The sequence below is a fragment of the Aulonocara sp. 'chitande type north' Nkhata Bay genome, linkage group LG15, assembly GCF_057382095.1.
Source record: "Aulonocara sp. 'chitande type north' Nkhata Bay isolate Kocher_YH1m ecotype deep benthic linkage group LG15, A_spYH_male_GT1.1, whole genome shotgun sequence".
NCBI classification, from domain to species: Eukaryota; Metazoa; Chordata; class Actinopteri; order Cichliformes; family Cichlidae; genus Aulonocara; species Aulonocara sp. 'chitande type north' Nkhata Bay.
In genome coordinates, this window is record NC_141358.1 from 28,097,359 (window position 1) to 28,121,105 (window position 23,747).

Consider the following 23,747-nt stretch of genomic DNA (forward strand, 5'->3'; position numbering starts at 1 on the left):
AGGAGGGAGAATTGGAGGTTTAGATGGAGAAATTTGGTGGTCTCTGAGGTGGTCTGACGGGCAGACATGAATTCCAGTGGTCTAAGTGAGTGGGCATAAGCCGGCTTATCCAAAAGGTAAGGCACTACCTGTTGAATTATTTCCAAAGTGTGCCAAATTGAATATGATAAAATTTAAGTCTACTCACTGAAGTTACTGGTGGATGTCTGTTTTGATTTTGATGAGAATGTCATGACAGTACTGAGGATTTAAAGCAGTTGGACTGCTGGAAAGGATTTAATGCGGTTGGACCGCGGGAAGCAGTTGGACTGCTGGAAATGATTTTAGTATGTTAGGGAATTTGGTTATTTTTTGGTTATAAGGTTGGACCTGCTTCAGTCTTACACTTTGTTGGGTGTTTTACTGTTGTTCCAAAGTATTATAAATTACTCAAGAACGCCAGTTGGACTGGTAGGAAGCGCAGTGCTCAGAGGTAACGCTTGCCAATGCAAAGGACGCTTATGCATTGTCCTCGAAGAGGGATAGTCAGTTGGTCACTGTGGAGCTTGGGGCACTCCAGAATAACTAGGAGTTAGAGTCTCCTTACCGTTTGGAACGGTATCTGCGCTTTTTTGGGCAGCAAAGGTTGGACCTTGGGTGTTGGACACTTTTAAATTGAGTTAGGGATTTTAGAAATGAGGCCAGAAACAGTTAAAGTCTTGATACTGGTTAATTGGTCGCAAAAAACTCAGGGAGTTTATCCGCTGGGCGGTTATTTTAAATTTGTCTAAATTGTGTAGGCGCTAAAGCTGACAGATCTGACAGTAGTTGTAAATATAAGACGTCTTTGTAATATAAAAGATCTGTGTGAAAGGAGTCTGAGGCAATGCTGGAGCTATTTTTAGACGGTGTGTGTGTGAGTGAAAATGCAAATGAGTAAGCAGTGAATTGTTTAAGCCACAGTTGGTTTTACAAATACTGCTGCAAACATTGTTGAGTGTGTGTTTCAAATGCCATTTATGTTTATTAGAGGACTATAAATAAAGTTTTGAGTTGCCGTAGTGGATGTATAGTAACTGACTGAGTTTGGATGTAGATATATAAATAGATTGAGTGCACTGTATATACTTAAGACTAACACATCACTTTCAGTAGTAACTTTTCTCGAGCATTAGTTGCTGGTGGGTTTTATTTTTCAATTTCTTGTGTGTGCGGTGAGAATTAATGGAGGTTTCAATTTTTTGTTTGTTTGTTTTTTACTTGCTCTTTTTGATTATGACAAGCATGTCTAAAATACTCTTAGGAAATTGTGTTTTGAGTTATATTCTTCAACTCTAGTTACAGTTTAAGTGTGAATGCGGTGACTAGAAGGTTTTGAATGATGAATGAAGGTGTGAGAGGTATTTCTTTGGTGATGTAAAGTAGGAGGTTTTAAAGTTTGAAAGTGTTTTTAATTTAAGAGATGCATGAGTGATGTTATGAGAGTTTGAGTTTCTTTTTCTTTCAGTTTAAAACACATAAGTACATACACTTGGTACACCTGTTTACTCTTTGACTTTATTAAAACAGATGGTGTATTTGAGTTTGAATTTCAGTAATTGTATGTTGATATGGTAATTTAGTTTTATGTTAGGTGAAGGAGATGTCCATCTCTGCGTCTTGCAGGATCGAAAGTGAAAGTTGAAGGTTGTGATGTGAATGCTGTGAGTACTCGATTTGAATGATTCTGTGTGAGGTGTACAAAATACTAAATAATAATAACACTATGAAAGTTGATAGTAGAGTGAGTGCAAGGTGATGTGTGAACAGAGGAAGTCTGAGAGAGAAGTGTGTGCGTAGGCAAAATGCAGAGTGTGTGCGTGAAATAAGGGAGTATTGTTTTTACATCAAGGTTTAGTAGAACTAAAGTAGAACGTTACAAACAAACAGATAAATAAAGTAAAATGAAGAGAGAAAATAACTGACAATTACATTAATGAATAGAAAACACACATACACAAAGTGCCATAGGTGAAATTATTCTAGGAAGGAGTCAGAAGTGAGATAGTTTAATATAAGATGCAATGAAGGAAGCAGCTTACATTCCTTTAATTCCCAGAGCCAGTGTGTTCCCTCCCCTGCCCACTTGGGCCCCGTATCAGGCGAGTATGGAAGGCTGGATAGCCCATGACGGGTAAGATCCCACCTCGAAACCCTGGGACAACCTAAGGCAGGCACAGTCACGATTACTCTCGGCTTCAGTAAGAAGACGGGTCCTGACGGGTAAGGCCGCTGGGCTGAGGCAGAGGGGGTAAGTGGCAAGTGGAGCCCTACCTTCTGGCTGAGGACAAGGAATGCTGCTATTTAAGGTAGGAAATCAGAATTTGGGTTAGTAAATTTGGGGAGGAGAAAATTGACTGTTTAAAGGCAAAATTATGAAGGAGTCTGACACACTGCAAAAGCACCATATGCAAATTCACACACACAAACAGAAAATGCATTAAACTTATAAAGACAAGACAAGCTCATGGAGTTTAATGCATAGACACTGATTAAACCTGGCTAAGAACACAAACATAGGCAATGAAGAACAGCTTGCTATTTTGTATGAATGATACAATGGTGTGAATGTTTAATAAAATACATTTGAGTTTGTAATTGAGGAATAGAAGAAGCCATATGACAAAGGGAGTTATGAAAACAAAAAAGGGATTAAAGTAGTTTTAAAAAGAGTGACTTAGGAGTGCTCTCGTACTGAGTGATCAACACTAGTGATCACTGTTGGAAGAAATAAAATGATTTAATGAGTTGGGAATGTTTAAACATATGTTTCTGTTGTTACAGCTTCTTGAGAGATGACTCAGTATGCAAATTAGCTGGAGTGTGTGGTGACGAAGGAACTTCCTGAGTGTGTGTGTGACTGTGACTTTCAGGAAGAGGAAGCATAGCAGAGACGAGAAGTGCAGATTGGGGTAGGGAATTTATAGTTTAGTGATTATATGATGTCGTAAGGGGTCTTATGCTGAATTTAAGAGTATAAGGGGGTGATTTTTGTTTGCAAATTGTGTGGTTTTAATGAGACTTTCGGTGTATTGAGGAGGTGAAATTATGTGGTGGCAAATACTTGTGTGTTTAAGGTTGTTGAGGTTGTTGTGGTAATGGGTTGATTCGGTCAGTTAGGTTTGGGTTGTTGGTGTTTTTGTTTTAAATAGAGGGAGTTTTAGGAAACATGGACATGTCTAAAATTGGGCCCATTATTTTGTAACAGTGCACTTAAAGAAAACCTGTCAGGTGATTTTGTTTTGTTTTTATGAGCTAACAATCAGCTCTATTTTTTCCATTTTTGTTTTAAGCAGGCCTGCAACAGCGCTGAAAATTCTCGGGGAGAGCAAATACAAGGGGGGGCTTTCCAGATTACAATTGGCTGAGGAGAGCTACCTGGGGACAATTAAGGTCGTAAGTCCCTGTAAAAAGGATTTTATGCGAGTCAATCCAGTCCAAAAGCATAAAGAAATATTTTCCTATGGAAAATAAAAAATGACTGAGCTCATTTTGCTGAGGGTGGAGAATCTGACGCGGGAAGCTCCACCATTAGCAAATATATGGTGTGACTGCATGTGAGTGAATGTGTGACTGGATGAAGGTGAGGATGAATAAATGTGGATAAACAATTTGCTTTTACCAGAAAAATTTTTGTTTTGTTGACTGGGGTTAGATTATGGGATTATAGTATATTGTTGGGAGAATGCCAAATGCTAAAGGGGAAATATTTTTTGATGTAACTCAGTCACCATTAATTGAAGAAACACATGACTGATAACTGTTCTGTTTTAAGTTTATTTTTATGACATAGATTGGATCATGAGTGGGGAAACTGAGCATGTTTAAGTTTTGTATAGTATCTTGACACATGAAATGTATCAAGATAAAGGGGGGTTTAGGGTTTAATAATTTAATTGTTTAATAATTTAGGATCATTTTAGGACCTTTTGGGTTTTTGATCATTTGGATATGGTAAAACTGAAACTGTTATTTTTAAGTTAAGGTTAAAGGATTAAAAGTGAACTTGTCACGGTTTGCGAGGCAAGCCGTGTGGAGTTGTAGAAAAGGACCCAAAAGGCGGCAGCTCTGGTGCAGGTGAATATTTATTTACAACGGTGGGCACAAAACAGCACTGGTGGAAAAACAAGAAACCGGAAACCTAAACTGGGTAAGCTAATAACACAAACCAGAAACGAGACGCAGGGAGACCGAGGGGAAACAACACAGACGAACCAGCAACTACCATAACCGAAGACACAACTTAAATACACCCAGAGAACACAGGGAGATTACACACAGGTGGAGAACACAGGTGACACTGATAAACATAACGAGACAGGGCAGGAGTGAACACAACATTACGCATACTGACGAGAGACTGTCAAAGTAAAACAGGAAGTACACAGAGGTTCAGACAGGAGGAGAGAAAGCACGGGGAGAACACAGACATAACAGGCTGGGGGAAACATGGAATAAACACAAAGAGAGACGAGAGCTTATAAATAGACAGAGGGGCACAAGGGGGTAAGAGTCACAAAGGGAAAATACTTAGGGAACACCACAATAGGACACCTGAGAAAACCTGGCCTAAATAAGGAGCGAAAATACAAGGAACCAAGAATACTGGGCCAACATGGCCCAGGACCATGACAGAACTGAATCCTGTTTAGAAGATACAATGCCGGTTTTTCAAAGCTGTGAATAAATCTTAGAGGGAAAATTAGTGAGGGTTGAAGGAGTAGAACAGCTTTGATTTCTTTTTGATTTCTAGAAGTAGTGGTTATAATGTAGGCTTACACATACAGATATTACATAGGAGGTATTTTTAGGATAAAGGGGGAGCTTATAAATAGAAATGATTTTTATACATATTGCATTTTGTGCTTTTAAAGGAGTTGTGGCTCAAATTTGTCTCTGGAGGGTCACGAGCCTTTGGCTAGCGCTATGATTAGCCAATCTACTGTGAGGATAATATGAGTTCATGAAGGATTGCACACGCTTACAGACACAGAGTTAAGAAACACACATGACAGTATTGATTCCAGGCAAAAGGCCTTAAATTCATTTAGCTTTTAACTGAACTTAAAGAAGGACCAAAGAGGAAGGAAAGCATATATTTTGGTTAAGTCTGATAAACTAGAATTAGGAGGTATTGTTACATTAAAGGGAGCAAATGAAATAAAAAGGCTATACCAAAATGGGTTATAACATAGGAAATGTGAGGTTAAAATGAAGTTAACACATAGGAGTTGTTTCAAGGCAGCATTTAGCTATGATGAAATGTATACAGGAGTAATTGCTTATATGCTTAAACTTAATTGATTAGAATGGTTGTTTTCTTTTGGATCTTTTAGAGTAGAGGAACTTGCAGCAGCGACAATTTGTGCACAGGATGTTGATGATCAGATAAGGGAAAAATAGAGCGAGCAACCGGACGTGAAAGCAGGGCTTAAAGAGTTCTAAAGGGATGAGTAACGTTGAAGAGTATACATAAATACAAGTCAATAAGTTAAGAAGATAATTAGGATCAGGCTTTTGATTAAAGAGTCCCAGATAGGATAAGTTAGGGAGATGCAAGAAAAGGTGTTTTGTTTCCTTTGCAGAAGATCTCGGCGACCACAGGAGGGGCGAGGATCCTGGAGATCTCGAGGCCTGCTGAACCACAATGTATTGCGACCTCTGGTGTTCCAGAGGTCGTGAGAGGGAGTGTGGAGCAGGGAAATTATTTTACTGCTATTGTTAAATAATTGTCATCATTACCATTGCATTAATAATAAAATTTGGAGTTTATATTGCATTCAGGGGTTAAACAGTGTCTCTTTCAGAAAGACTGAGTTGCAGGCTGACAGGAAGTTGTATGCAGAAGTGAAAGCAGATAGTTATTTTGAGCCGCAGGCTAAGACGAGGCTTTAACAATGTAACAGATAGCTTTAAGAAGGCTTTAAGGTTTTATGCACACAGGTATTAAATTAACTTTGTATTCCAGGTGCAGTTATAACTATTTTATACATACTGCATATCTGTGCTTATTTGAGTTGATGTTCAGGTTCTTTAAAGGTCTTAAGCTTCATCTAGTGAGAGTGTCTAGATGATACATGCTGAGGGAAAACTAGAACATAGAAGGAATTGCAATACATGCTTACAAAACACTTATATATTAGATCATTTTATATTAAGGTTTTAGTAGAGGTTCTTGGTTAAAACATTTATTTAGTAGAAGACATACACATAGTCTCAGTGAGCTTCTGGTCTGGTAAAAGGTCAGAAGTGCAACAGGTGAATTGAGAAAGAGCATTTGAGGACGAGACACAGACAGTAGGTGAAGAGGTGACACAAAGAGCATGTGAGGTCGTGACACACACACACATAGAGTTAAATTTATTTAGAGGAACCGTCCTTGTTGTCTCGGCAAGAAAGAGGAACAATTCATTTTAAGATAAGAACGGAAAGTACCAAGCCATGAAAATAGAAGATGATTTTCTGGGTGAAAAGTCATGATGATGTTGATCTGATCTATGTATAAAATGTACCGGTGACGCATGAAGGGGCGTCAGTAAATAAACCCTGATGCTATAAAATATCTGTTCATGCTTTGATTAAGTCGAAGACTACTTCCTGTCTGCGTACAGAGTTGTCTTCCCACACGTGTGTTCATTAAAATCATTGTTTGACCAAAGACCTACTGGACCATGGGTGGTGTGTACTCTCCTTCCTCAACTTTGAATCTTAACACTAATCAGAAGGCTAGTTCTGATTAGCGTCACCGCTGTCTCGGTGGAGTTTAATAAACTTGGCCGTCTGCTTCTTGCTATCTAAAATATAACCAGACACTGGTGTAAATTCTCGACTGTCTCATACTTCTGTTTAATAAGTTTTCTGTTTGACGTTTAGTCAGCTGTGTGAAAACCAAGGAGGAACCCACCCGGGGGATTAATAAAGTTTTATTTTATCTAATCTAATAACTTTAATCTCAGCCAAACCGATTTACTCACGAACAAACAAAACACTGAAAAAAGCCCAACAATAACATTTTTAGGTTATCTAAGTGACTTATATATTACGTTTAACCCGAGCAGCGAAACTCCGCGGTGATCTGAAAATGATGTGCCGGGAGTTGCGCCGTTCTCGGCCGCATCAGTAACCCTCGAGCTCCCGGCTAGCTGTCGAGCTGGTGGGTAGCAGACGCCTCTGAAAACGTCGAAGCACTTTTGCAAATATGGGATATCTTGATAAACCGAGCAGATATTTGATGTTTACACAACTACTTTCTCACCTGAAAATATGTTAAAAGTTTATTTTGTGACCCAGAAAGATTAGTATGAGTAATTTTAAAACTTAGTAGCGGCCGCCATTGCTGGAAACTGGAGTTTGGCTGGGCCGCGCTATGAATTCTGGGATATGGTAGTAATTTGGACAGCCTTCGGCGCGTCGCTGTGACGTAATCGGTCTACAAATGCGGCCTCAGGAGGATGCAGCCCATGAATTTGGACATGTCCAGAGTATAATCGCAGCCTTTGCGGTTAGAAAATTGCACTTGATCATGTCGCGATATTATCGCAAATGCGATATATCGTTCAGCCCTATTCTTATGTGTCCTACATGTTTCAGTCGCCAATTCTGAATTATAACTAACATTAAAAACAGGAGGAGAGAGAGCAAATAAATCTGTTTAACATCTGATCTTTGGGTTTTTGTTCAGTAATCAGCGTGACCTGTGTATAAACGCATAAAAGAGATAACGTTGGTGTTTCCGTCATGTAGTAACTGCTGGCTTTAACTGTACAAAGGTTGTTCGACACTATGAAACACATACAGACTTCATGATGTTCGGCTAATATTTTTATTGTGAATATTAATCATGCTGACCTCGCTCTGTACACCACGCAGCGAGGTCAGCATATCCACGATATCCTCAGCTCCATGAGTTAACACAAAGTTTCCCAGCTGACTATCTAACTTCCAACTATTCCAGAGACGTGAAAATATACAGCATAAAGAAAAGTGTAAGAGACTCAGCAGCAGATTAGAATAACAGTTATACATTTAATAAATCACCAAATGAATCCAAGAAATGAGCAAACCTGTTCCAACAATTTGAGTTTGTATTCCCTCAGCTGCAGACTCGCTGCTGTTTAAATGTTTGAAAAGGAAGATTAGATATAAAAATAAAAAATAATTGGTCATGCTAATGTAATTGTAACCTACGTTGTTGGAGAGAGAAATAACATCGTGGAAGACACATAAAGTGAGTAAAAAACATCCTAGTTAGAATTTATTTAGAACTACAAATTAAATTTCTTTTAGCAATTATTGTTTTTTAATGTCACAATTCCAACCCTGCTCCTTTATCCGGGCCTGGACCAGCAAAAGTGACCCGAAATTGGCACTCTGGTGGAGTTACTTTGTGTGTGAGTGTGTGTGTTTATAAGTAGTTTTAAACCTTGTGATCCACAAAACAGCATGACTGCGTTACAGTCAGTGCGGGAGCAGCGGCTTCGCTCATGCGCAATTCATTTGCAGTTGGGACGCACAGGTGTGAATGTCTCCTGCCCTCATAGCAGCTGGGGGAGGACTATACTCCGCCTGGGAGTGCTTTGGCACGGGCGAGGTGTCCAAGGCAGCACCGCTGCTTGTTGAGAGTAAGAGCGTGAAAAGAGCGTTTTCACGTCAAAAAGTCGTCATAAATAAGTCTCCAATAATAACAGAAAAAGTCACCAGATTTGTCGCTTTTTTAGAAAAAAAGTCGCTAAGGGGGTCTGAAAACTCGCTAAATATAGCGACAAAGTCGCTAAGTTGGCAACACTGAGCCCACGTAGACTGCGAAGGCCAGGTCCTCCGGAGGATGCAGCCGACGTTTTGGGACACAGCTTCTGTCTGTCTCTCTCATCATGGTCACCTAAATGCAGCGCACAGTAATGGCAGGTTTTGTAATAAGGCAGATCGCGCTAACATAATATGCACTGTTAGTTGATTATTTACCTGCCGAATTAACGGGAGAGGACATACAAACGTTACCGCTGCTGCTGGGTTGAGATTCATGAGTCCGGAGCAGAATTAAAAACACGACATTCATTTAAGGTCATCGCGTGTTTTGTGAGCAAATGCTTTTGCATATTCGTAGTGTTTCCTCCCTTAAATGAAATATCTACTATCTAACCGTTCTCGTAAAGTATAACCAAACTTTTGAGCGTTTGAGCCACTTAGTAAATGACACTCCGCAATGTGGTGATGTCATTCGGGGCGACTAGAATTGATAAGGGAATCGTTTGCAAAAATGGCAAACAATTCCAAGGAATTGAAACAGTGGGAACCGGTTCTCAACAAGAACCGGGTTTCGATACCCATCCCTATATACTGGTTTTCACAGGTTCATCAGGTCCACCTCAAAAGCGGTGAATATTAACATCAGTCCCTCATGATGCTTCAGTGAGACAATTGTGAGTTTAAACTTAATGGCGCACCCTGGTGGCAAGGTGGTTCACCATGAAAGATGAAGTGGCATTTCAAATTCAAATTTTATTTTATTTGTCACGTACACAGTCATACACAGTACGATATGTAGTGAAATGCTTGGACATTTGAGGGGCTTAGAAAGCTCAAGAACTCTTGAAATTTGGCCCACACCTCCAATGTGATGAAGACTTTCTTGTTATGTGATCAGCCATGTGAAGTCAGCCATTTTAAAATTAATGTGTAATTTTGGCGACATTTTCCCCTCTTTTCAGGCCTCGTACTTTGACAAACTCCTCCAAGGAATTTTAATCAGATCGAGATGATCTCCAGTGCAGGGAATCTAAAGACCTTTGTGATGTTAAATTGCGAAGCTTTTTACGTTTGGGGAAACGGGGTGGTCATGGCGGCACGTGGAGTTTCAATCACTCACCAAAAAGCAGTAATCTGCTGTCACTCAAAAACACAATATCCAATCTCTCCCAAATTTCACAGGCATGAGTCAAGAGTCAAGCTCGGAAATATTTGACAAGCAATTTATCAGTAATGGTTAGAGCGCCACCCAGTGGGATAACTATAATTATCATTGAACGAAATGAAATTTTAGCTGGTGGTTCTACGCATGAATTCCATCAATGTGACATCAGATCGGAAATGCTTGGTGTAGGTGGTGGGCATGGCTCGATGCGCTGGGGTGTGAGGGCCCTCATAACGCTGCTTGCAGCTTTAATTTCAATGTTGCTTCTATATTTTATATATTTGTTGATTATTATTATTGTTGGTGGTGGTGGTGGTGGTGGTGGTAGTAGTAGTATTAAAGTTCAATATTAAAATTCATTGTATTCCATACTCCGTGTTATCTCATTTTTGTTTGTATTAGTGAAGGCTACAAATGATCTTCTTATGGCCTCTAGAAAGAGAGACCATATTTCTCTCATACTCCCTCTCTTCGTTGGCTTTCTGTTAAATCAAGAATTGTATTTAAAATCCTTCTCTTCACATACAAGATCTTACTTCTTGTTCCTAGAGTATTTAAAAGTAGAATGGGAGGCAGAGCATTCAGGTTTCAGGCCCCTATTCTGTGGAACCAGCTTCCAGTTTGGATTCAGGAGGTAGACACTTTCTCTACTTTTAAGATTAGGCTTAAAACTTTCCTTTTTGCCAAAGCATATTACCCATGATGCACTGACATGTTTAAATAACTATTTATATTTTTTCAAAATAAATCCTGTTTACTTATCTCCAAAATATAAGGGCAGCATTTGGAGCAAGAAGTCATCACCAATATTGAGTGAAACCTCAGAGGTTTAATTATATGATTAATATTCAAAAGTATTTTAATTAGTAATTAGTAGGCTGCTAATTTTCTGTTCGTACCTGAGTGTTTCCAATTGGCATTGTCTATCCTTCAGGCCAAAAGAAAGGAGAGTCACGCCTTGGTCTCCTGGATGATTGTAGCTCAGGTCCAATTCTCTCAGATGGGAAGGGTTTGAACTCAGAGCTGAGGCCAGAGCAGCACAGCCTTGTTCTGTGACTTGACAGCCTGATAGCCTGAAATTGAGTCAGTTATTTTTTTCTGAAGTTACAAACTTCCTTACAAATTTAGGTAACAGATATTTGAAAATGACACAAATAAGAAAATGAAAAAGATAGCAGATAGTACCTTTGTATACCACTGTACTCCACAAGTAAGTCCAGTTACATTATTAATAAATCAAATCAATCAAAGAAATGAAATAAAACTACATGAAAGTTGTCCAATTTGATGATAAAAATCATAAAGTAATATGTAATGTCACTTCATCATTTATAAATGAGGAAACTGTGGAGTCCTGACCTAAGAATTTGAAGTACACAGTGATTACTCTCCAGTCCAGCAGATAAAAGTTGTACTCCTGAATCCTGCAGGTCATTGTTGCTCACATCCAGTTCTTTTAGATTTAAGGACTGTGTGCTGATAACTGTAGAAAGAGTTTCACAGCTTCTCCATGACAAGTTACAGCCAATCAGCCTGTTTATAAACAAACCATTAGACATGTTAAAATAACAATGATTTTTAAATTAGCACAAAAAGACAGACAGAATTGATGCAAATCAACATCAACTACAGATTGACACTTTTTCCCATAAGGCCAGTTAAGTCTGGATAGTTTTTTTTTTTTTTACCTTAATAAATTCAATTAGCATTTAAAAACCTGCAGATCTTTTTAGCTTTGTCTGATATAAAAATGTGTTTGATGATCTCAAATATTTAACTAATACTAAAAAACTAAACTAAAACTAAAACAATAGCCCACAAAACCAAAGAGAAATTAAGACATGTATGCAACACTGTATGTTGCAATCAAGAAGAAATTTGAATAGTAATTAAATTTACCAAGACTAAGAATAAAATATGCCGCGAAACATAGACGAGCATCAGCCAACACTAACATTCCTGACCTGAGAGTTTCCAGTTGACAATGTGGACCCTCCAGTATGGTAGAAAGCATCTTCACTCCTGAATCTTCCAGGTTGTTACTGCTCAGGTCCAGCTCTCTCAGACAAGAGGACTGGGAGCTGAGCACTGGAGACAGAATTTTTACACTTTTCTCTGACAGGTTACAAGAACTCAACCTGCAAAATTAAACAACAACAGAGAAAACCATTGAAAACATATTTTAAAATCATCATATGAGTATCAATAGTAGCTAACCAATGACTTTTAATAGATATCACAGCACTTACAAAGCTTTGTTGGAGGCTTTAACCACAGGCAGTAGCTTCAGAAGAACCTCCTCTGAAGCTGAATATTTCTTCAGGTCAAAGACATCCAGATTTTCTGATGATAATAATATGAAGACTAGAGCTGACCACTGAGATGGAAATAGATCATTCGTGTAAAGATTTCCTGAACTCAATGACTTTTGGATGTCCTCCAATAGAGAATGATCATTCACTTCATTCAAACAGTGAAACAAATTGATGCTTTTCTCAGAAGGGAGACCATCATCAAGCCTTTCCTTGATGTACTGGACTGTTTCCTGTGAGCTACTTCCTGTCTTTCTCAGTAGGCCTTGTAAGAGAATCTGATTGGTCTCCAGTGAAAGACCCAGAAGGAAACGGAGGAACAAGTCCAGGTGTCCATTTGGGCTCTGTAAGGCCTTGTCCACGGCCCTCTGGTGGAGATTAGATTTACTTTTTGAAAATCTAGAAATCCAGGATGATTGTTGGAGTTCGTCCAGCAGATTGAGTCCAGAGCTGAAAAAGGTCATATGGACATACAGAGCAGCCAGAAACTCCTGAACACTCAGGTGGATAAAAGAAAACACTTTGTCCTGGCGCAACACTCTCTCCTCTTTAAATATCTCTGTAAAAAGTCCTGCATATACTGAGGCACTTGTGACATTGATGCCACAGTCTTTCAAGTCTGATTCATAAAAGATCAGGTTGGCTTTCTGTAGCTGCTCAAAAGCCAGTTTTCCCAAAGACAGAATCATCTCCTTACTTGCTTGATTCCACTGTGGATCAGCATCAGTTCCTCCCTGATGCTTGACCTTCTTAACTTTGGCTTGAGATATCAAAAGGTGGATGTACATCTCAGTCAGGGTCTTGGGCAGCTCATCTTTATCTTTAGTTTTCAACATATCCTCCAGAACTGTAGCAGTGATGCAGCAGAAGACTGGAATGTGGCACATGATGTTTAAGCTCTGTGAAGTTTTGATATGAGAGATCATTCTGCCAATAAGCTTCTCATCTCTGAATTTCTTTCTGAAGTAGTCTAGTTTTTGAGCATCAGTGAACCCCATAACTTCTGTCACAATGTTTACATACTCAGAAGGGATCTGATTGGCTGCTGCAGGCCGTGTGGTTATCCAAAGGCGAGCAGAGGGAAGCAGATCCCCCCGGATGAGATTTGTCAGCAGCACACTGACTGAGGTGGATTCTGTAGCATCAGTCAGGATCGCAGTTTTGTGGAAGTCCAGAGGAAACCGACACTCATCCAGACCATCAAAGATGAACACAACCTTAAACCCTTCAAAGCTGCAGATTCCTGCTTCTTTGTTTTTAGTAAAAAAATGATTCACAAGTTCCACCAAACTGAACTTTTTGTCTTCCAGTACATTCACCTCTCTGAAAGTGAATAGAAATGTTAAGTGGATGTCCTGGTTGGCTTTGTCTTCAGCCCAGTCCAGAGTGAACTTCTGTGTTGAGACTGTTTTCCCAATGCCAGCCACTCCCTTTGTCAGCACTGTTCTGATTGGTTTGTCTTTAATAGGTGAAGCTTTGAAGATGTCTTCACATCGAAGTCTTGTTTCTGGTCTGTCTGGTTTCCTGTGTGCTTTTTCAATTAGTCTGATCTCATGTTCCTTGTTGACCTCTTGGCTGTTTTCTATTTTGAAGCAGACCTCTGTGTAGGTCTCATTTTGAAGCTTAGATTTACCTCCTTTTTTAAGTTTTTCAGCTGATTCCTGAAACTTTTTCATCAGGTTGGATTTGAGGTTTTTCTGGAACTCAGCAAAACCCTCTAAATAAACAGTGAAATGGTAAGAGTAGATGTGAGTAAATGTCAGTTGTGAAAAAATAGGGTACATTTATGTAATTGTGATAGTTGTCAATGGAAAATAAGCAGAATATGGTTAGGATGGCAAGGACAGGTTCTTAGCAAAAAACAGTAATTACCCAAATTTCTGTAGCGGTTTTGTTCATCAACATTAAAATATAACTGTCATGTCCATGAGTGTGGTAAGTACATTTCATATCAAAGCAATTAATAGGTCCTATTCTTTATTATTCTTTTCACCTCGCAAACCCACTATTGCCATTTCTTGCTATCGTCTCAGATCTACCATCTGTGTATTAAGGTAAAGAACAGCATCTGAAATTATCAAGTCCATTTCTATGCCATGGTTCATAACAAACTGAAAATGTAATAAGATACATTTTCTGTCTGAATTATGGTCATCACAAAGTGCACCTCATACCAGGAATCATTCTCATATGAGTGTTAATCATTCAATGACTTACCTGCTTCAGGTTCTGCATTTGGGTCAATTAAAATCTGCACAAGGTCATTCCTATCTAGCTTCCTCAAAACCTTTTTGGTGACCTCAAGCACGTTTTCACAGTATGTTTGCAGCATCTGATCCACTGTGTCTGGCCTGTCTGCCTTATCTAGTCTGCTCTTTGGGATTATTGGGAAGCGTTCCAGGACGTCAGACTTTTGCAGGTACCACTTGAACTCTTTTAACTCGTTGTCTCCCAGATCTTTCAGTGCTCTCAGGAGCAGCTCTTCACGTGTTGAATTTGACATCATGTTTCCCTGCCAAAATCAAAGAAAATCGCACGTCTGAAACAGTTCTATAATTGCTGGGGTGATTCACTGCAGCTGTAATTATTCTTTTTTATATTACTACTTTGTTCAAACTAAAGGTAAGTAGCATCAGGACTCCATAAAAATTACAAAATAAAAGTTGACTATAAACTTGTTGTCCCTTTTAAAGGGGACAAGAAAAGGAAACTCTCAGGTGTCACAAGGAAGGACCAGCAGAAATACTTCAGAAACAAATGTGTGATGCCAAACCTGCAGATATCTAAAGAAGGAGAGTGAGGGTTTAGCACAGATTCTTTCCACCATGAATCAGAAATCCTAACTTGGACTTGCTATGTTGTCAAATATTAGAAGAAACCCTCTGTCAATCCACTGGAAATTCAATCTCCCAGGAATACAGTGGAATTCCAAATCTTCTGAAGGTTTTACCCAAAAGGGAATCAGAGGAAATTCTTGGAAGTTGTAAGCCAGCAGGAAAACATTGAAAATCCAAATCTTCTTGAATCTACGATCTAACATGGCAAAAATGAGAACAGAAAAAGCCAAAAAATGGTGATTTTTATTTTATTTTTTTTTTTTTTGGCAGGTTCAAGGTGATTTGCAGGTTCAAAGTTTGGGCAGCAGTTGATCCCACGGGTGATATCAGATCATCACATTAAATCACCCGATTTCCAGCTGCACCTTATCATCCTCTATCTGTCTGACTTTTCCATGTACATGGTTTAAAGAAAAGTTTCAAACGTTTCAACTTTAAATTTTCACTTCAATACATGTTCTTCTTTTCTATGTTGTACTTAACATAGAAATGTTAATAATTTCATCACAAAAGAGATTATGTTAAAATGAATGTTCATTTGAAAATGAGCTAATGATAAAGTTGATGAATGATGAAGTTAAATTGGATAAACTGAATGAAACATAGTATAGTATATTCATATGTAATTGAATTGTAATATCAGAATCAGAATTAATAAAGTATTCTGATTCTGAATATACTTCATGTTTCATTCAGTTTATCCAAATTGACGTCATTAATCAACTTTATCATTAGCTCATTTTCAAATGAACATTCATTTGAACATAATCTCTTTTTAACTCAAATACAGAGGAATACTTCTCCCTCTGTGTTTGTCAATGACATTATAGCCAAAGCAGTTTCTTTTAATAAATCGTGCATTTCATAGTCAGACATTCTTTTTAGTAGTCCAACCTAGAAGTAATAAATGCATGAACTAGTTTTTCAGTGTCACTGAGACAGGATATTTCTAATTTTAGAGATATTGCATAAATGGAAGAAAGCAGTCCTACATATTTGTTTAATATGTGCATTGAAGGACATATCCTGGTCAAAAATGACTCCAAGTTTCCTCACAGTGCTACTGGAGGCTAAGGTAATGCCATCCAGAGTAAAAATCTGGTTAGATACCATATATCTAAGATTTTCAGGGCCTAGTGCAATAACCTCGTTTTATCTTAATTTAGAAGTAGAAAGTTAGAGGCCACCCAGGTCTTTATGTCTTTAAGACACTGATGCAGTTTAACTAATTGGTGTGAGTTATCTGGCTTCATGGATAGATCAAGTTGGGTGTCATCTGCATAGCAGTGAAAATGTATGCTATGCATGTATAGTGTAAACAGAATGGATCCTAGCACTCAACCCTGTTGAACTCCATAATTAACCTTAGTGTGTGAAGAGGACTCTCCATTTACATGATCAAATTGGAGTCTATTAGATAGATATGATACAAACTACTGCAGCGTAGTACCTGTAATACCTACAGCATGCTCTACTCGCTCTAATAGCAGTCAACAGTATTTATTATATGGCCAACCATATTGAACGCTGCACTGAGGTCTACCAGGATAAGCACAGAGATGATTCCACTGTCAGAGGCCATAAAAACATCCTTTAGAATCTTCACTAAAGCAGTTTCTGTACTGTGATGGGCTCTGAAATCTGACTGAAACTATTTCAAGAATTTTTGAGATGAAAGGAAGGCTAGAGACTGGCCTTTAATTAGCTAAGACCACTGGGTCTAGAGATGGCTTTTTAAGTAATGGTTTAACTACTGCCAGCGTGGTACATAGCCGATTATTAGACATAGATTGATCATATTTAAGACTGAAGCATTAATCAATGGTAGGACTTCTTTGAGCAGTCTTATAGGAATGGGGTCTAAAAGACACGTTGATGGTTTGGAGGAAGTAATTACTGAAGTTAACTCAGAAAGATCAATTGGAGAAAAGGAATATCAGTGGTACTGAAAGTAGCTATAGATAATGTTATGTCTGTGAAATGATTATGAGTAATTTTCTTTTCACTCTGACTTTTTGTCAGGCTGGCTACAGTGCTGAAGAGAAACCTAGGCTGGATCTTATTTTCTTCAATCAGCGATGAATAGTAAGATGTTCTAGCAAAAAAGTGCTCCATAAAGGAGGAATTTTTTACCGAGCAACAAACTATTTCCTGTTAGGGGCTTTGTCTGTGACCCAGCGTTTTAAGTTTATTTTGTATTTTTTGATTCCTTTGGTTATATTGGAAATATGTTAAGTTCTTGTGTGGTTATTATTAGTTAGGATTTAGTTGAGTTTAGTCTAGTTTATGTTTCTCCTATGTTTCGGTGTTTGAGTCTTTTCCTATGTGTCATGTGTTCTCTCCTCGTCTATGTAGGTTCCTCTTGTGTCTCTCTCCTCTGTGTCCCTCTCCCTCTCTCGCTGCCTCTCTTTGTCTCTTGTCTCAAACTTCTGTGTTCCAGTTCATGTCTCTCCAGGTTTTCTGTTTTATTTTGAAAGTCTTGTTTCTATGTTTAATGTGCTTAGTTTTACTTTTCCCTTTGGTGTCATGATTATTTGTGTCAGCTGTGTCTCCGCAGGTATTTCCACTTCCCTCATTACCCTCCTGTGTATTTAGGTCCTCTGTCTCCCTGTGTTTGTTGTTGGTGCTTCTGTTTTCCTCCGTCCATGTCAGGTCAGATTCTGGGTACCTCATAATTCTGTTCAAGTTATATCAAGATTCATGTTCACAGTTTTTTTTTTTGTCAGAGTTACTCTTGTACTCCTGCTCAGAATCATGCTAATGTGTTGTTTTTCATAGTTTACACAGTCTAGCTTTTCCCAGTTTAGGTTTTTTGTTTTGTCCGCGTCCATTTTGCCCTTTTTTTATATTCATGTTTTTCGGCCAAGTAAACAGCCCATTTTTTGTTAAGATTCCGTTTCATGTCTACAATTGGGTCCACTCCACAAACACACCGGATGCTCAGACATAATATTTCCAGACTGAAGGATGATCTTTTAAATTGTACATTTGAGAATTATACCAGGAAGTCAAGTACTTCTGATTTGAGTCATACGTAGTGAGGAGGCTAAATTATTAACAAGATAAACAGCCTCTGTTGGAGTAGCGTTCAGGTAGCTGCTCTGCTCTATATTGGTACAGGGCATAGAAGATGCTAACAGTGGGTGCATTATATTCTTAAACTTAGTTACAGCACTTTCAGAAAGACATCTACTGTGATGAAGTCTACTCTCCACTGCTGTGTAATCGATTATTGTAAATTTAAATGTTATCAGGAAATAATAAGAGGAGAGAGGATTTTCAGGAAACATTGCTAAATGTTCAGCTTCTATGCCATATGTTAAAACAAGATCTAAAGTGTGATTAGAGATGATGATGAGAGATGACACAACCGAGATGACAGACCTTGCCGACCGTACATACAATACACAAACATCACATTGGGGAGACAGGTCAGGCTAGGTAGCGAGGAAAAAAACATCAAAATGTGTAACACAAAAGGATAATACAGGAATGCACAGATATCAACACACCATAGTACAATAAACACAGAAAAGCAACATGGGAAAGTGTTCCAGTGTGTACATGTGATCTGGGACCGCTGCAATCTTCGACTGCGCCTCCAGCTGACCCGATGTCCACATCAGAAGGGAGGTAAGCGTTGGAGGTGGCGTTGGATCCGGGGTAGGGAGGGTGATGCGTCAGTGAGTGCTTATCAGTATGTATGTGTGTGCGTGTCCATAGTTCAGCTGAGACAGTGTCCTTCGCCCTGCCAGGCTAAGTAAACAGTCTTCCAGCCAACCCAGGTGGCCTTGCATGGAATGGGAAGGAACAGACTCAACACAGTCGTTATCAGGGAGTTTTTGTTCAGCTACAGCCTTGAGCCCACTGCTGGTGCCGAAGGGGTAGCCAGATTATGATGGTATTTTTCTTTTGCAACAACTCATGAAAATTTCAAAGCTGTTCTTTAACACTCCGACACTGGTCTCTCAATCTCCCATTGGAGAACCGCGAGCTTCCCCATGACGTTATCAAACTTGCGTTCCGTGGTGTTGTCATTCTTTTGCTCAGAGAACCGATTCTGAGAACTCACAACTGCAGTGAGCTGTTCCACGATGTAATCCAACTTTCGCTCAAAGGTGTTATTCTGAGCAGGCCTCTCCTTGATGTAATCCAATATACGCTCAGAGGTGTTATTCTGAGTATTCACAGCAGCTGTAAGCATCTCCAAGGTCTTAACCATGCTGCTCTCAATGAGGCCGTTCTGAGAAGTCGCGCCTCCTCCCATCGTTTCAATCCCAGCGGGCAGCCTTGGGGGGTGTATAAACAGCCGGTTCCGCTTTTTTAATTCTCCGATAAGCCAGGGCCAAGCCAGCTCCGATCAGCAAGAACCCTGTTATCATGGTTCCGAATAGGTAGATATCTTCAGCATTAGGGATGGGTATCGTTTAGGTTTTATCCGATACCGGTGCCAAATCGGTACTTTTGAAACGGTGCCGGTGCTTAAACGGTGCTCAAACTGGTGCTTAAAGAATGGAGAACACAAAATTGGTCCAAAAACCTCTCATGTTCAGCTATGTTTTTTGTAAAAAAGATAACAATGTTAGCCTTTTCTGCAGCTATAGGGCATATATGGTATCACTCTTTGCGGAAGCAGTGCTTAAAAAATGGAAAAAACACAAACTTTGTCCAAAAACCTCTCATGTTTAACTGTTTTCCACTTTTTCTTTGGTCATTTTAGCCTTTTTGGCCAGGGTGAAGGGAGTATCTGCCATCAAACAAGAAGACAGCCGCATGTAGCTATGATGATGTTTGCTAGTTCACTTACATGCATTAATGTAATAACGTGGTTAGCTTACTCAACGTAAATTACACACAAACAACATTAAGCTACTCACGCAGAGAAGAACGGCTGCTGCTGCCATCATCATCCGTCATCATTTCTGCTACACTGGCAGGGCTAGAGGCTAGGACTCTCCTCTTTGGGTTCTTGTGGGATGTTGCTAACATTTTGTGGGGCTTAATAAATTTGGCCAGATTTCTAGAAATGAGAGCTTCTCCATCCAAAGTGGAATGGATGCAGTCTCTCCTAACAAAACCACGTTTCCTCCAGAAAGTTTCCCAATTATCTATAAAGGCCACCGCACCAATTCAATATTGATTTTAGTGACCTCGGATTGACGTAACTGGTGTCATTACTGCCAATGTGAATTATAATTTTACTAAATTTACGCCTACCCTTAGCCACCAGTTTTAAATTTCCCTCAGTTTCCCACAGGCAGTACTGTGTTTTGCATTGTGTATATATATCACAAACGTCTGGATCTTGATCTTAATCCAAAAGTAATCATTTCCTTCTTTTTTTCTGCTTTTATTTGTAAAACAGTTGAAAAATCAACTTTTAGCAAAAAAAATATAATTTCCATTAAAGAGCTTGCTTGCACATACTGCTGGATTAACCATTAAAGAAATATAAATGATTTAGTAATTACCTGTACTGATCATTTAGAGCAGATGTAGCACAAACCTTATACTGGGTGGTGCTCTATTAAATTTGTTAAGCAGAGTACATACAAACATGTTTTTATAGAATACGTTGCATTATTGAATTATTGCCAGTTAAACAAAGTGTCACATTTGCTTGCCTTCCTGTAAAAGTCACAGTCCATTGCTGCAATAAACAGATGTATTCAGGGATTGTGATATCCATGAGCTAAATGAGAATTACCAGTCAAAGAATCAACACTCTAGAAATATCTAAATGTTTGAAACTGTCCCTGTTTCACAGTGTTTGATGTCATGACTGTCATTATGTATGCAAATCCATCACATCACATAAATGTCAGTGTCTATTGTCATTCAGTCTTGCACCCTTAAATTCTCACCTCTATTCTGACATACAGCATTAAGCTTACAAATGGATCCTGTTTGACTGGTTGTGATTCTGAAGAACTCAGAGCATCAACCTAACAGGTCAAACTGCATAACATCTTCCCATGAAACAAAATGAAAGATGAAAAGCAAAAACAAAAACAAAAGCGCATTACATTATTTAATCAGTGCCAAAACCCAAACCGTCTTACACAACAGCTTTATTTCCTCACTGTTGCACTGAAGAGGGGACTGCTTATGGCGTTATTTTTGTGCCACTATTCTGAGCGCACATAAAAAAAAAAAAATTTGCAGGTGCAAGTGTTGCATTTTGAGGAGAAATTTATTTTGAGTGAAGAAAAGCTAAATTTGAGTGAACAAAATTCATTGCTGTGTGCAAAAAATGTATTTCAGTGTTTGCTATTATCCACACATACACAATAGCAGCGCCTCTCACTCAGTTTTTGTATTTGCGCTTGCTCGCAATGTGTTGCTTGCACTCTCAACATTTCTGCCTGTGCGCGCTCAACTCTTTCTGTACACCGCTATAAGTGCTCTAACAAAATGTTAGAGCATAAGTGCTCTAACAAAATGTTAGAGCACTTAGAGAGCACTTATGCAAATATGTGATGTCTTGATAAATCGAGCAGATATTTGAAGTTTACACAGCACCATTCTCGCATGAAAATATCTTAAAAGTTTATTTTGTGACCCAGAAAGAGTAATATTTCAAACTCCGCCACTCTGTGTTTTTCTGCCACTGCCTCGTTTGAGTTTTGGACGAAATGGATTCTGGAATATTGCATTTCGTCATTTTGAGCTGATTGGAGACCAAAACAACTGATTGGCTGGTTTTGTGGCACAAATATAACAGTGTACAGAAAGAGTTGAACGTGCACAGGCAGAAATGTTGAGAGTGCAAGCAACACATTGTATGCAAGCGCAAATACAAAAACTGAGCGAGAGGCGCTGCTATTGTGTATGTGTGGATAATAGCAAACACTGAAATACATTTTTTGCACACAGCAATGAATTTTGTTCACTCAAATTTAGCTTTTCTTCGCTCAAAATAAATTTCTCCTCAAAATGCAACACTTGCACCTGCAAATTTTTTTTAACGTGCGCTCAAATGTTTTTCACGTGCGCTCCGAATAGTGGCATAAAAATAACACCATAACTGCTTGGACCTGGTGCATACAAGCTCCTAGATCACATTTACCAAAGACCTAGTTTTACTTTGGCTGGTTTACAGTGATTATTATTATTGATTATCTATTATTTCTTAACTTTCTAATGTGATTAATAAACAGGAAGAGTCTACTAAATCTGAATAGTTTAAAATGTGAAAACAGTTACCATTAGTAGGCGGACATTTAAAAAACTCCCCCAAATCACAAAGCTGATCAACCAACCAACCATCCAACCCAATTATTTTCTGTGCATTATGATTTATGTGAAATGACCAATAAACTCTGTGTAACATTCGGATTATTTAAAATATACAAAATGTTTCAGAGAAACCAAGATTAAATTAAATTAAGTTTTTTTTTTTAATCAAATGACATATCTCATGTGTGATGCTGATTGTCAGTACATGTGATGGAATTTTAAATCTCATTATTCACACAATTTTTAATCCCAGCAGTTTATTTCTTTTTCTGTATCACCTGAAAACATTTTAGTGTTCAGTCTTTAACACGTTCACACACACACACACTCTCTCTCTGATGGAAGATTTCAAGTTCAGTATCTCACCCACAAACACTCAGACACTTGTGTGGGCCTCAGTAAGGTTTCAGTAACCTTTTCTTATCTTAGTCAGTTTGAGCTCTGTGTAACTTGAAATATATTCTGTTTGTATAAAAGAATAAGTCCTAACCACAGTTTTATTTTCTGTGTTTCAGTAGAAATAAATACATTTTTGTTTCACAGGCTTCAGGTTCAAGTTTCTGTGAGAGTTACACAAAAATCTGAAGCTTTTTCTCATTGCATTTCAAAGTAATTTCATTATATTTAATGGTTTAATGAGCTGGTATTAAGATTTACCACAAAGACCGAATTCTCACACACACACACACACACACACAGAGGAGAGCCGTCCCTACCTTTCTGCTCATTGTCACCTGTAGAGAAAAAAACAGCGACTTCACTTCTCAGCTTCTGATTGTGTCTGATGTTCGTTCATCACTGTCAACTCTTTGAAACAAACAAAAAAAAACAACAACAATGAAAACTATTACATAAATCACCACAGATCTCAGTGGAAACAGGTTGACTTATATGAGGCAGGGCATGTGCAGAGGGCGGAGATTGTTCCTCCTGTCAGTCTTGGTGAGTGAGTCTCGGCCGCCCCATGTGCTGGGTTATTAAGGTGTTCAGGCCAATTAAATGACTCATTTTCATTGCTGTAATAGTTTTCTCTGTAGTATCAGACCATCAGCCTACCTGCGTTTAACATGCAGGTGAGGTCAGCTCCAAACCTTGTGTAGTTTGGATCAGGGCAGGCTGTAACCTGTTCAGGAATGATTTTCCTCCTGCAGTCTGAGGAGAAACTGACAGAGGTGTTTTTCAGTGGCATTTGTCCAAGCTTGAGTGTTCAGACCTCACACCTGATAGACTTACTCTGAGACACTGTTCACACACTGCGTTGTGGCTATAGTTATTTCAATGGTTACTATCAGTAACTCCAGCCTGGAGAAGCCCCCTGACTGACTGCACAGTAAGTGCAAACAGAAGGATCCAAACATGGAAGAAGAAAAATAATGGCATCAATCAAATTCAAACTTTTTTGTCTTTGCTGTTTTCCTGATTTGTTCAAAC

At 38.8% G+C, this 23,747-nt stretch overlaps 1 protein-coding gene across 1 annotated transcript in view; it reads right to left on the reverse strand.

Moving 5' to 3' along the window:
* Positions 1-23,206, reverse strand: part of LOC147313308 (NACHT, LRR and PYD domains-containing protein 3-like) — a 30,666-nt gene extending 7,460 nt beyond the window's left edge. The window contains exons 1-6 of the mRNA XM_086265320.1: positions 23,033-23,206; positions 14,458-14,752; positions 12,178-13,957; positions 11,893-12,066; positions 11,288-11,461; positions 10,828-11,001 (exon numbers count right to left, since the gene is read on the reverse strand). Coding sequence (XP_086121446.1) covers positions 10,828-11,001; positions 11,288-11,461; positions 11,893-12,066; positions 12,178-13,957; positions 14,458-14,752; positions 23,033-23,044 — 2,609 coding nt within the window. The 5' untranslated portion in view covers positions 23,045-23,206. The remainder of the gene's footprint in view (positions 1-10,827; positions 11,002-11,287; positions 11,462-11,892; positions 12,067-12,177; positions 13,958-14,457; positions 14,753-23,032) is intronic.
* Between the last annotated feature and the right edge of the window lie 541 nt (positions 23,207-23,747).